At 39.7% G+C, this 13,036-nt stretch overlaps 1 protein-coding gene across 2 annotated transcripts; it reads right to left on the reverse strand.

The window, feature by feature from the left end:
- Positions 1 to 417: 417 nt before the first annotated feature.
- On the reverse strand, positions 418 to 9,563 carry ddhd2 (DDHD domain containing 2). Of its 2 annotated transcripts, XM_087793768.1 has the most exons (19): positions 8,870 to 9,563; positions 8,431 to 8,602; positions 7,277 to 7,469; positions 5,808 to 5,992; positions 5,644 to 5,733; positions 5,458 to 5,578; positions 5,287 to 5,376; positions 5,061 to 5,202; positions 4,785 to 4,993; positions 4,661 to 4,722; positions 4,464 to 4,583; positions 3,953 to 4,048; positions 3,653 to 3,835; positions 3,523 to 3,549; positions 3,129 to 3,284; positions 2,551 to 2,653; positions 2,317 to 2,478; positions 1,356 to 1,524; positions 418 to 1,277 (listed from the first exon to the last, which is right to left on the reverse strand). In XM_087793768.1, exons 2-19 carry the CDS (start codon positions 8,542 to 8,544, stop codon positions 1,202 to 1,204), a joined length of 2,298 nt encoding a protein of 765 aa, XP_087649894.1. In that variant the 5' UTR covers positions 8,545 to 8,602; positions 8,870 to 9,563; the 3' UTR covers positions 418 to 1,201. The 2 variants fall into 2 exon arrangements, with proteins under 2 accessions (XP_087649894.1, XP_087649886.1); XM_087793760.1 differs by lacking the exon at positions 3,523 to 3,549 and having other exon boundaries at positions 8,870 to 9,560.
- Between the last annotated feature and the right edge of the window lie 3,473 nt (positions 9,564 to 13,036).

Raw genomic sequence — 13,036 nt, forward strand, 5'->3', positions numbered from 1 at the left:
GCTATTGTTTTAAAAAATACTTACATGTTTCAGAGAATCTTTTTGTGCGGAAAAAGTTGCTTGTAGTCGTTCAACGTTATCGTGATGTTGATGTTCCTCCATTGCGCATGCGTATAACATTTACGCTTAAAAAAAACCCCCGTTAAAAACCAAAATGTTCTTTGAAACCATTTTAGTTTAATCTTGGTTAACTTCCTCCACTCTTCTGTATTAAATTATGCTCTTTTTCTTTTTTTTAAATGATGTCATTATCATTCAATGCGTTTAATAAAAAAGGTTTATTGTAGTTACTCACCACTGTCTGTAGGTGGCGCTCCTGGCCGTGAGTGAGCTCAGAATGTTGCCCACGTGAACAAACGAAAAAAATGTCAAAATTGAACGAACATGAAGAAACTGATAACAGAATACATAATTTATTGTGGCACACACACAACATTTTTTTATAAAGTCAGATTTTGGTAAAGTTTACAGTGCATTTTCTTTGTCAAATTTTTAAACAATGACTTATTTACATGATACTGAGATAAACTGAAATTAATTTAGCGTAGATAGATATTTTCTCATACATATAAATGAATGCATAGAATTGCAGGACAAACACAGCTAAACAAAGATATTTGCACAATCAAGCCATACGAGGAATACTTTGGTACAAAAGTGGGGTTTGGACCTTCTTCAGCTGCATGTAGCTGCCATGAAAACCATACCAATACAAACCTTCATTGCAAGATGCTAAATAAGTGCTATTTGGGGCAAGAGAACATTAAAACAATCCAACAATTTTAATTCTCCAAACAATTTGAAAGGGTTTGTATGAAGGATTAAAATGTATTATTAGCTAAAGAGCAAACCACAGCATAATAAAAGTCAGTCTCATATATGTAAAAGTGTTTGGATTTTGTGAGATGTGGATACAATTGTGCGCATCATTCAACTAAAAGTCATCGACATTTTTCGTACAGAAAGTGCAGAATAAAAAAAACATTTCAGAAAAACTTCAAAGTGCATCAAGCAGTGTGATGGAGGTATGAAGTTGGACACCAGACGAGGTCTGAAATTGTAACGGATCATTAGACAGAGGTTCGGGAATACGACTCCAACAATAAGGCTTTTTGGAATCGTACTCAGTCTCTTGGTGTTTTGTCAATCTTGTCCGTCATGTCCGTCCTTTCTTACATGAATGTTTGTGTTACTTCCTGAATCACTGTTGATCAAAAGCCACGTCGAGCTTGTCGTAGATTTCCTTTAGCAAAAGCAGAGCCGCGTCCTCAGATTCCCTGGTTGACCGAAAGAAAACCAATAAACAACATGACAACAAGATACTTTTTTTTTTTTTTTTTAAATCAGGAGCTCACCAGTAGCAAAGATGTGACTGAATAGCAAATAGATATTCATTAAAGCTCTCGATGGGTTTTTCCTGAAGTACGTAGTCGATCCTCCTCCCTCCGTTTAACATTCCGACTTTGATCTGGGACTGGTCTTTCTCATCGGCTGATCCAGTCATGTCCGGTTCCTCACACACACCTGTCGGGGGAGAAGACACGAAACCATGAGTTATTATCGGATCATTAGATCACTCATGACATGGTTTCACGGAAAAACTAGTTTCTATAATCCAAGTCATCAGTTAATCAAAGTAATATTTAAGCAGCCATTAGATCTTTTAAACAAAGTCAATCAATGATTTATTTATGCATAAATAATTGAGTTGAAAATATTCCAAAAGCTAAGTGCAAGTTTTTTTGTTTTTTTCTATTTAAAATGTCAGGCAGCTGCTCCATTCTCATCAACCTCTTCATGTTACAAAGAATGTGCAAGTATTAACATGTAGTTGAACTCTCTCCAGCAAATGATTTCACCTTAATTCTCATTTGTTAGTATAAATCAAATTGGCTCCCACAGAAAATTTGCTGAAGGCTTTTTACTTCGGAAACTTGTTTCATGAATCAGAAGTGAATGAACTGGCAGCGGGAATAGGAGTGGAGAAAAAAAACAGGGTGTGATTAAGAATCAAGAAGGAACATGAGAGGTTTCCCCTGAAGCACAAAGTGTATATTAAACACAAGAACTGACGCCCATAATCGTGACTGACGTGAACTTTTCAACAACCTCAAAGGCTATTACCACTTCTTCTGTGACAAAATAAGGTCAGATTTCTCACCAAATATTGTATTTAAAACTGTGTGCTGAACAATTCCAAGACACAGTTTAAGAGTTCTTGACACAACCATATTGATCTGTAAATGATTTAACATTAACCACTGAATATTCCTCCAAGAAATGCACAAAAAAACGATAAAAAAAATATCCATTGACCTTGAGTTACTTGGAGACTTTCCACTACTGCAGTTTCTTCTGCTTCCACTAGAGGCAGTGCAGCAACAGGTAGTCTTGAAAGAGATTGCCACGCCGTTCTTAGTGATCCCAGGACGTTATTTTTCAAATCCATACCCATCCGAGTCAAGCTGTCCTTCAGTTCTAGGAGGATAATGGCAAAGATTAGTTAGTGATCGGCCTCAAATCTAATATCTGTGTCACAATGTGTCGTACCCAAGTGCATTCTCTTGCGGCCTTTATGGTGAGGAATGAGCATTGGTTCCAAGTCCTCTTCGGGGACAATCATGGGTTCAATTCGGTAAGCAACAGGGTCAAACTGCAGCCAAAATAATAAACAGAGTTGACTCAAATAAAAACATGCAGAAACCATTCTAAAAATGATGTCAAACTCAATCACAAAAAAAACCTTTTGGCTATACATCTGTATATTTTTGGTTTCTAATAGAAACATTTTATTTGTATTCTTTAAGGGTCGATATATTTTAATTATCTCTTATGTCTTCAACACTTCCATCAAGTAGCCTTTTGTTTGTCAATCCATTATTGGACATCTCTGTAAAATCAACATAAATAATCCTTATTCTTTTTATCTTATCTTAAACATAAATGTACTTCAATTTTGAGCCAACCTATTAGCCAGCCAAATGACCAGCAGGCCAAATAATGTGACATAAAATAAGATTTTTATGTCTCAGACTGAAAAGCTGTGTCTGTTTAAACCCTCTGAATTCATATAACCCTGGTCAGGTCAAACGTGTTTGTGTCTCAGGAGAAAAGAAAGAGTGACTCACAGGGTGATAGATGTTGTAGAAGCTCTTGCAGGTCGGAAAGGTGTAGTTGGGATCGATGCGTTTCAGTCCACGCACCGTCAGGAACATCCCGATGGGGGAACCAAACGCGAAAAACGTCTGTGGGTGGAATGCTAACTGCGGGTAATCTACAGACACCTGGAGGACGTAGTAATTAAACAGTCAATAGTGTGTTTAAAAATTCATGAGTTCGTGACGTAAGCTGAGATGAAAAGGATTGACATGTTGATATGATTTTAGAGACTAAATCAGAGCAGGCGTTGCAACAAAAATAATGAAATGTGCTTAATGTGACGGAAACAACACTCGAGAATGAACAAAATGGATGAGCAAAAAAAAGGACCCTGAGAAGACTGGGGCATGCTCTGAGACACACCTGTCCCTTGGCAATGCCTCCATTGGTCTGTCCAGGCAAGCAAGGGAGGCAGGGAGGCAATGCATTAAAGCAGCAAGCTTTCCATACGGTTTTAAGTTCCATGCTTTGTGTGTGTGTGTGAGGTCCTTACCTGACCGATGCCCACGTTGAAGTATTCGTAGTCTACGGCGCTGGTGATGGACTGAGTTCTGAGCAACTGGCTCGGCTGCTTCGCAGATGCTGGCAGGTGGTCGCCAACAACTTCACTTTCAGACGAGTCTTGGGCTGGACTCTGTAGACCAGATCCCAACCGAGTGGCTGCTACTTTAAAATCCTGAGACAGTGGGGAGTAAAGATATTAAACAGCAGCTGTTGCTCTTCAAAGAACAGGGAATTGACGAACCGACAACCAAGTTTTTGATCGTTCAGCCAAGAATTAAACAAGTCTAACCTCTGAAGGACATTTCCTCTTCGCATAGTTCAGAATCTTTTTCCTTGGTCCAAGAGGAATCCCCAAATCTTTCAAATCGTTGTCTTGGCAAAGTGCCTACCAAGACAGAAACAGTTGGACGTCTTAAGCAAGCGGTGTCAGACTCAATCACACAAGAGGCCAAAATATTTGAGCGTGAAAAGGTTTACTTGGAAAACTGCCTTTGTACGAGTCTGACAGTAACATTGCCTCTTCTTGGAGGTTCAATCTGTCTTTATTATTTCTGTGTTTGGACAGCTCCCTCAAACATTCTTATCAAATTCCTTTCCTTTGACATCAGTTTAACTATAATTAGATGTTTCTGAGGAATGGTTTATCAGTTTCTGTGTTTAAAAAGTATTATCTTCATTAATACAAAATGACCATTAGTCATTCAGTGGGGCCACATACAATGACTTGGCGGGTTGGTTGTGGCCCCCGGGCCTTAAATACATCTTAAAGTAAGTGATTATTATTTGTTAAGCAATATTACCAGCGAGTCCAAATCCAGATTCTCCGACTGCAGTGCAGGCAAGAAGTGCTGCAAGCCAAGTTTGGTCAGAGCTTGGTGGAGTGTGTCGCAATTGTGATGAATGGAAGCGTTTAATAGAGGCTGAAGAACAGGAAAAAATGTTGAGTTTAAGACATGACTTCAGCTATTTATGAACCAATATAATGGCAATGTACCACCTCCTTTGTGGAGTCCACACTGATCCTCTGATTGGTTAACATGTCGAACAGAATCAGTGAACCTGATGAGGGGGAAAAAAAAGTCAACAATTGGACACAAAACTGACTGGACGACTTGTCTCACCAAGACTGTGGCCAACTACTGAAACCTCCCCCCCGAACTCTGGGTGTCTCTGTTTGAAGAGGGTGTGAAGTCTGTTGATCTCTGAAGCCACCGTGTCCACAATGGTTTGACAGTAGGTGGGGCTATTGTAGAAAAACAGGTCCAGCAGTGTGTCGTTGGTGAAATGTCTGAGCCTGCTGATGCTCGGCAAAGTGATCCTCTGGATGTCCCTGTGTGGACGGACGGACCCGATAAAGAAGCGAAAACACACATAATCAGGGAACATGATCTACTCACTCGTCCACACCGGTAGCGTCCCCATGCAAAGCGCTATGCCAGTTGACAGGAAGGAACTCAACACGTCCCACCTTGCCATCCTGCTGAGATTGCTTGTAATGAGTGGACAGGAGGGACAGCGTAGCACTCCTGAAGTCATTAACTGTCAACAGACACACGTGTTGTTATCTCTTTTTGTTGTGATATTGGTGGTTTCGTTTTACTTTTTCTGTGCAGAAAAACATACCACACTGTATGATGGATCTGAAGCGCAGGTCACATGCAGGACCAATCCCATGGACCATAAAAACTAGATGGTCCACCTTTTCCGGTTCACCTGAAGACAATATTGTATGTTTAAGGCAATTCAAGGGGAACTAGCAAACGTGAAATACATATAAATCAATCTGATAATCACCATCTGGAATTTCTGCGAAGGTGTTTTGGACTCCCCGCTTGACTGTCCGCGGACGTGTGTGCTCGGAGGGGGACGACGCCCACTCCTCCTGAAACCCCATAGGCTGGTACTGCATGATCAGCTGAGGCAAGAACCGGCACACGCATCAATGTCAGCATAAATCAGTGAGCCGTAAAGACGTCTCACTTTTGGATTATGGAGAATGATGGTCTCTCCTGTGGGAAACTCCAGTTTCTTCTTCCACTCATCATCCGTCACCGCCTTCATGTAGGCTTCCTTGAAATGACGAGACACAGCAGTGAGAAACTTTTCAAATGTTGAGCGTTCAAGGGTGATGAGTTCAATGCCACCTCCAAACTGTCGCTGAAGTGCTCAGAGTACGGCAGGAATCTGGTGTCTTTATCTCCTCTGTAGAACCAGGTGCAGCGGCGGACTTCAGCGGGAGCCTGTTCCCAGTAAACAGCGTAACGCTTTCTCTCTTTAACATGGACATCATAACGCTCGCCATCCACTGCAACTACCACCTCCTCTTTTTCTGATGCACAGAAGCCAAACAATAGATACATATTCAGTGTGAATTCAACATTACTCAGTTGTCGCTTTCTGTTAGAAAAAAAATGTTGAACAGGACAGGTGGTCCCCACCCCTTTGTTGCAAATGGTATCGTTATTTGGATTGTCACCAATGGTTTTTAATCCCTTCATGAGTGATTCAGGGAGTAGAAGTTCAAGTATCTAAAGGACATGGTTGTGAAATGTGGATAGAGGTGAGGAAATATGACAAGAAATCCACAAAAAGTCAGTTAACCATACAAAAGGCCAGGCTGTGACAGGTGCTCCCCATTCATTAATATAATTATATAAATATAATAATTCCTATTTTGTTGCCGACAATCTGACATTACAGAATCTCATTGAAAGTTCCAGATTCCAAAAAATGCAAGATAAAATCTGCAAAATAATGCAATATTATTAATTATTATATTGTTAATACAGATATACAAGGGTGATGTGAAGATACACAATATCAAAAGCCACATGAATGTGGAAAGACCAGTTTCAACACTTGTCGTGCTAATTACCTGCTTTGGTGACAGACTGATGTATTCCAAGGAATGAATTCCTTCCTAAAACTGTCACACTCCACTTGGCATCCACGCCCCCAAAATCCACCCATAGTTTATTTTAAGCTTTTATTTGAGCACTTTTTTAACCGTCTTGAATAATAATAATACAGCTACTACAGGATAACTAAAGTGTTATAAAACATTTTATATTTATTTTGTCTGTTGTATTTTACCAATGCAAAACTTTACATTTCATTCAACAAAGTTAAAAATATCTGAGCAACTGTATTAAAAAAACAACACAGCAAATGAAAGACCCTTTACGTTCCCTCTACTCCTTCTCCCATTACGAGGTAAATAGCAAAGCTACGCCGCCCTTCAAGTTCCTTTAAATATCCTGAAGTCAAATACCAACCTTGGAGAGCTTATAAAAAACAAAAACAGCCCAACAAGTCAAGTTACAGGTCACCATTCTTCTAAAAACAACACTTACAGCATAACAACATTTTGTGTTATATGAGATTAAAATGATTTAAGATTAAAACAAGAGGCCAACATTCCTTGAGCAATGTTAGCATTTAGATGAAATATATTTTGTAAAATACACAAACAACTTTTCTTAACTTCACAATACTACATTGTGAAGAGATCAGTCATAAGACGACCAACTGTTACCAAACCAACTTTAACATCTCAAACAGGAATAAAAACAAATTTCACACATAGCGTGGAATGTTGTGGGGGGAAGCTTACCACTGTTGCAGGCAGTCTCCAGTTTCTCAGAGTCTTCCCTACTAAAAGGAAACCAGTGGGCATTATCGTCCACTTGTCTGCAGAAGAACCAGTGCGGCTGTACTTTCTGGTACGGAGCTGGGACGGGCTCCATGTCCACCATTTCAAAGGACGAGGCAGAAGACGGAGACGCCTCGTCCACTCCAGGCGACCCCTGCAAGAAAACAACAGGACAGTGCTGCATAAAGCCTTTATTTAGACAGCAAATCCCTGCTTGGTCAACAAAAAACAAAAGCCGTTTTGTTACTTCCTCATGTTAGCACAATGGACAAAGGCAACGTTGCATTTTATCACTGAAAATTTGACTGTTTACCCTGAAAATAAAGACAGCATTTTAAAGTGATAGTTCAACCCCAAAATTAAAAAATGTCTCATTTTCTATACACCCTCGAGTCAACTGTAGTAATCTGTTCCTCTTGGAGTTACATCCTAATACCTCCATACTGCTTGTCTGTAACGTACATCTTGTAAACCGATTAAATACATGCATATCTTAATATTGTTTGAAGCAGAAGCACCCGGTGTCTCAGGTTAAATCTCATGCATGTGAACTGATACTGCAGTGTGTGTCAGTGTGGAGACACTGTGCTGTTCTGCTACAAACAAGCTTAAAATACTTTTTTTTTTCAGAACAATCCATCATGTCAAAACAAGAAGGACATTATAGCTGAGAAATACAGTATAGAGGGTTTTTTTGGATTCTATGTGGTGTGTCTTTTCGGACTCTAAAAGACACAGATTTTTCTGAAAATTCTACCCAAATTCATGAGGGAGATTAGTAAATCAGTATAATTTGAATTCTGGGTGAACTATCCCGTTGAGTATGGTTCCCCCAAAGGTCAAAGAAAGAAAGAAACATGTAAGATTTAATTTAAAGTGATATATTCTAGTCTCGTTTAAGACCAAATATTAATAAATGCCAAGTTTCTTTTTATATTTGCTAATCAGTAAAACGAATGTGAGGAATTTCTCATGTGTGACAATACATAGTATTAGAAATAGTTCTTTTTTTGTTCTTCATAGAAAGTTGCTTCAATCTCAAATGTGAGATTAAAAACACTTGACGTTCAATACTAAACAAAAAAAAGAGATAACAACACAATATAGAAGCCAACCTGAACTTCTGCAGTGTTCTCTGTTGCAAGAGTGTGACTCGGGTTCTGGACCTGCTCATGTGAGGACGGATCACATGGAGACGAACCTCCTTGTTCACCCCGACTTTCTGACATTTGCTCAACAACTGAACCCTACACCCCAGATGACACCAGGAGGACAGGAAAACATCACCTGCAACAAAAACACGTTTACATCACAGACTAATACAACGGTTAATAATTTAACCAACACACGACTTTAATACTAGATTATACTATATGTGTAGTTGTTATATACCATATATTTATGTTTAAACAACGTGAAATTGAAGTTTAAGTTACAACATCCTCGAAGACGTTGTTCTGAACTCATGCTAGCTTAGCAAGCACACAGATAAATAAGTGCAGGGTTATATAATATGGATTATAGGTCGAGAGAAAGCTATAATTCTTCACTTACCGTGAACAAGCCCGTTTATGAAATGGATACTTAACCATTTGTTGTTGTTGTGCTTAGCTAAGCTAGCAAGGACAGCCAGCTGTCAATCCCGCTGTACGGATGCTACATTAGGGGCTACAGGAAATCCGAGCACTGTCTGAAGAACGCCAACATATATTGGATATAATCACAAGAACACTCGATTTTTTAATACAAAATAACAAAGTAGAAAAGTATCCACTAGATTGTGCATATGGTTTAATATTTAAAATGACCTTAAACAACTGTGAACACTTGTTTGTTCTTAAAATTTTAAAAAAACAGTCAATATAATTAAGATATTACTTGGTTACTTATTTAAAATATACGATTCAATAGTATGTGTTCTATTAAAGTTAATAAGTCCTTAAATGTTACGATACGCGCGACAACTAAATAAAACAACGACGTCTTTGAAGTGGGTTTCAAGAATTACGAGGTGTAATTGAACGCAGCATACTCAAACGAAAGACTACGCCCCCAAAATATAACAACAGTGCCTGAACTACGGTGGCTGAGAGGTGCAAAATAAAATAACAAATTCACGGAACAAAACACAAAATTACTGAAATTAAATAATAAAATCCCAAAACAAACGGAAACATGAATGAAACATTAAAACAAATTCACAAAACACACAATCGCTGAAACAACTTTACAAATAACAAAACCAATGAAACTAAAATAATTCACAAAACAAAACACACAATCGCTGAAAAAACCTAACAAATTCATTAAACAAAACACACAATCGCTGAAAACACTTGAAGTTTTAGGTCACGTTTAAAGTGTGTTTATTAGTGTCTTACGAAGCTACACAATGATGTCATTAGGAAGTGAAGGATCAGTGAAATTCCGTACATATGTACTGATGTTGTGTGTATATACAGTATGCGTATAATGGAACTGACACATAGATGTAAACACATCCCGCGGCCAGTCCTCTGATCAAGTTTTGCATCGTCTTCAGAAGTGCAGCGGACGCAGATGCAGCTGATTTGAGTGATGATCTGGAAAAATATAAATAAATAAATCATGTTGCCATTTTAGAGCCAACATTATGAACATACAAACAAACTATCCAATAATATGCAAAAAGCCTATGTTTTGAAAAAAAAAAAAAAAAAAATTAAAAGATTGTTACAACTTGGGAGTTGAGTTCGCACTTCATTTTGTTTTGTCAGACAGAAAAAATAAAAATTGCTTCACTTAATTAATAATTTCAGTAAAATGATCTCAAACTCTTCTGAGGCCGCTCTGGTTGGCGTTCAATTTTTACCTGCTTCAAGTCACGTTCACTGAGCTTTAAACCAGCATCCCATAAATCTGTCACCACATATTGGAGGACAAGACTGTGGTGTTGACATCAGGCATAGGTTGATTCATGCAATACATTGTTCTTGATCTCACCACATCCGTTTCAAGGCTGGAAACAACAGGACGGTTGATTGAGATGCAGATCATCAGCAGGTTGGGTGATAGTGTTATGCAGCATTTGAAAGGCAAGAGTTCTTCCTCTGCACTCCTCAAGAAAATAAAATAAAAACATGTTAACATCAGTGTCAACGTTCATCAAATAAAGTCACGTTAAATGTAAAAAAACAACACAGTCATTGCACTATCAGGAGTAAAGTTGCTGTTGTAACTGCTGTAAACATGGAGAAAGCTGGTGGCTCTTTTGTTTTAGATCAGGGGTCTCCAAACCGGTCCTCAAAGGGCCGGGGTGGTGCAGGTTTTTGTTCCAACCAATCAAGAGCACCCCCTTTAAACCATTCAGGGGTCTTCAAAGTGTAATCAGTTGATTGTCAGTCTGGTGTTGCTTGTTTAAGCTGAAACCTCATTGGTTAAACTGTACATGCTCGATCGAATGGAACAAAAACCTGCAGCCCCGTTTTAGATTACCTTCACATATGTTTACATCCATGTGTCAGTTCCATCATCAGCATATACACACAACATCTGTACATATGTACGATATTTCACTGATCCTTCACTTCCTGATGACAACGTTATGCAGTTTCATCTGAGACTTATAAACTCTGTACATCCCAACATACCACCAGGACATCTTCTCTGTTAAAACTGCCACCACCTGCGGAGCTACGGTGATCTTCAGTGAGAAGAAGAATGTTCTGCTACATAAAGACGGTACCAAATCTCCCATACATGCACACAACAAACTGTATTAGGTAGGTTAGGTAGAACTTTATTGAAATTGTTTTTTTTTTCCCAATTTGACACAGCAATACAGCAATTACTCATAACAATAAAATAAGAACAAAGACAAATAAAAAGAAAGAACAAGATGATACAATCTAAGTCTAAATATAAAGAACATGTATCAAAGACAAATAACAGACAAAGACAAAGGATACAACGATTAACATAGAACAGAATGTCAACATACTTTCACTCCACTCCTGCCCCCAAACTCAGAATTGTACAATCTAATAGCCTGAGGAATTAATGAGTCCTTGAATCTATTAGTGTTGCATTATGGGAGGAGCATTCGTGCTCCATCTGCTTCTCTGCTCACTGATGACAGTGTTGAGAGGATGACTGTCATCATCATGATGGACGGTAGTTTTTTCCAGTGATCTCCTCTCAGCAACTCTCACCAGTGAGTCCAGCTTCATGCCAACCACAGAGCCAGCCCTCCTGATCAACCTGTCCAACCTGTTGACACTCCTCCTGGACACATTCCCAACACACCACATCATAAAACACTGGCCACCACAGACTGGTAGAACATGCAGAGGAGCTTCCTGCAGATGTTAAATGATCGAAGCCTCCTCAGAAAGTACAGTCTACTCTGAACTTTCTTATATACATGGTCTGTGTTGCAGGACCAGTCCAGTTTACTGTCCAGCCACACACCGAGGTACTTATAGTTGTGAACTATCTCCACCTTGTCACCTCTGATGGACACTGGACGTGGCTTTGACCTGGACCTCCCGAAGTCCAAGACCAGCTCCTTGGTCTTTGAGGTGTTCAGCTGCAAGTGGTTCCTCTCACTCCAGTCCACAAAGTCACGTATCAGACTCCTATACTCGTCTTCGCTGTTGTCCCTGATGCATCCAACAATGGCAGTGTCGTCACTTCTGGACGAGACTCAGCTCTGAGTTGTAGCAGAAGTCTGAAGTATAGATGGTGAAGAGGAGAGGGGCCAGTACTGTCCCCTGAGGTGCTCCTGTACTGCACACCACAGTGTCAGACGTGATGTCCTTCAGCCTGACATACTGTGGTCGATCAGTAAGATAGTCCGAAATCCAGGAGACTAGATCAGGGTCCACATGCATCTGTGCCAATTTGTCCTGCAGCAGAGTGGGCTGGATAGTGTTGAAGGCACTAAAAGTACAGGAACAGGATCCTCAATGAACCGCTTCCTTTATCCAGGTTGGAATAGGTCCGATGCAGGAGGTGAAGGAATCTTGAGGAAAAATGAGGGAATCAAAAATGTACCACACTGTGATCATTGACAGATGGTTATTCTAGTGCAGTGTTTGTGTACTTTCTGAAAAACAAGAGTTATACAGTGCAAGCTACTGAGAAGTTTCTAGCAGACATAGCTCCTTATGGGCATGTGAAATGCATGAGGGCTGATAATGGCACGGAATATACAGGCAACGAGTACCAGGCATTAATGTGTCGGGGTGGTATTAGGCATTAGACCTCCGACCCATACTCTTTACACCAAAATGGTACTGCTCGATGTATGCTTCTCCAGGGTGGACTGCCTAAGATTCTGTGGTCCTATGCTGTCCAAACAGCTGAAGTTTGGAAAAGGTGCTTCAGCAACCGTACTAAACAGACTCCCTACTACATTCCAACTGGCAGAAACCAAAATATCTCCAGAATGCAGAAGTTTTGGCAACTGTGTTATGCATACAAACAAGAAAGGGAGAGTTAAGACTCAAGGTGCAACAGTGGGATCTGTGTTGGATATGATAAGAGCCTGCCTATTTGGTGTACTACCCCAGCAAGAGAAAGGTACAAAAGCACAGACTTGTAGAGTTTGTATCAAAGTCAAATGCAGAAGTGCTGGACGGAGATGATTTTGTGGTGAACAGACAGAGCATTAAAACAGTCACACGAGTCACGGTAAAGAGTGACAATGAAACGCAAACAGTGAATAAAGAGACTGAACAA

This window comes from Callionymus lyra, chromosome 1, assembly GCF_982586985.1.
Source record: "Callionymus lyra chromosome 1, fCalLyr1.hap1.1, whole genome shotgun sequence".
Taxonomy (NCBI): Eukaryota; Metazoa; Chordata; class Actinopteri; order Syngnathiformes; family Callionymidae; genus Callionymus; species Callionymus lyra.

Excerpts from the sequence above, each read along its gene's own strand:
- ddhd2 (XM_087793768.1), bottom strand. The coding sequence starts at position 8,544 with ATGTCAGAAAGTCGGGGTGAACAAGGAGGTTCGTCTCCATGTGATCCG. Across the intron at positions 5,579-5,643 it reads TCATTCTCCATAATCCAAAA|CTGATCATGCAGTACCAGCC; the intron begins GTGAGACGTCTT and ends TTCTTGCCTCAG. Across the intron at positions 4,049-4,463 it reads ATCTGGATTTGGACTCGCTG|GCACTTTGCCAAGACAACGA; the intron begins GTAATATTGCTT and ends CTGTCTTGGTAG.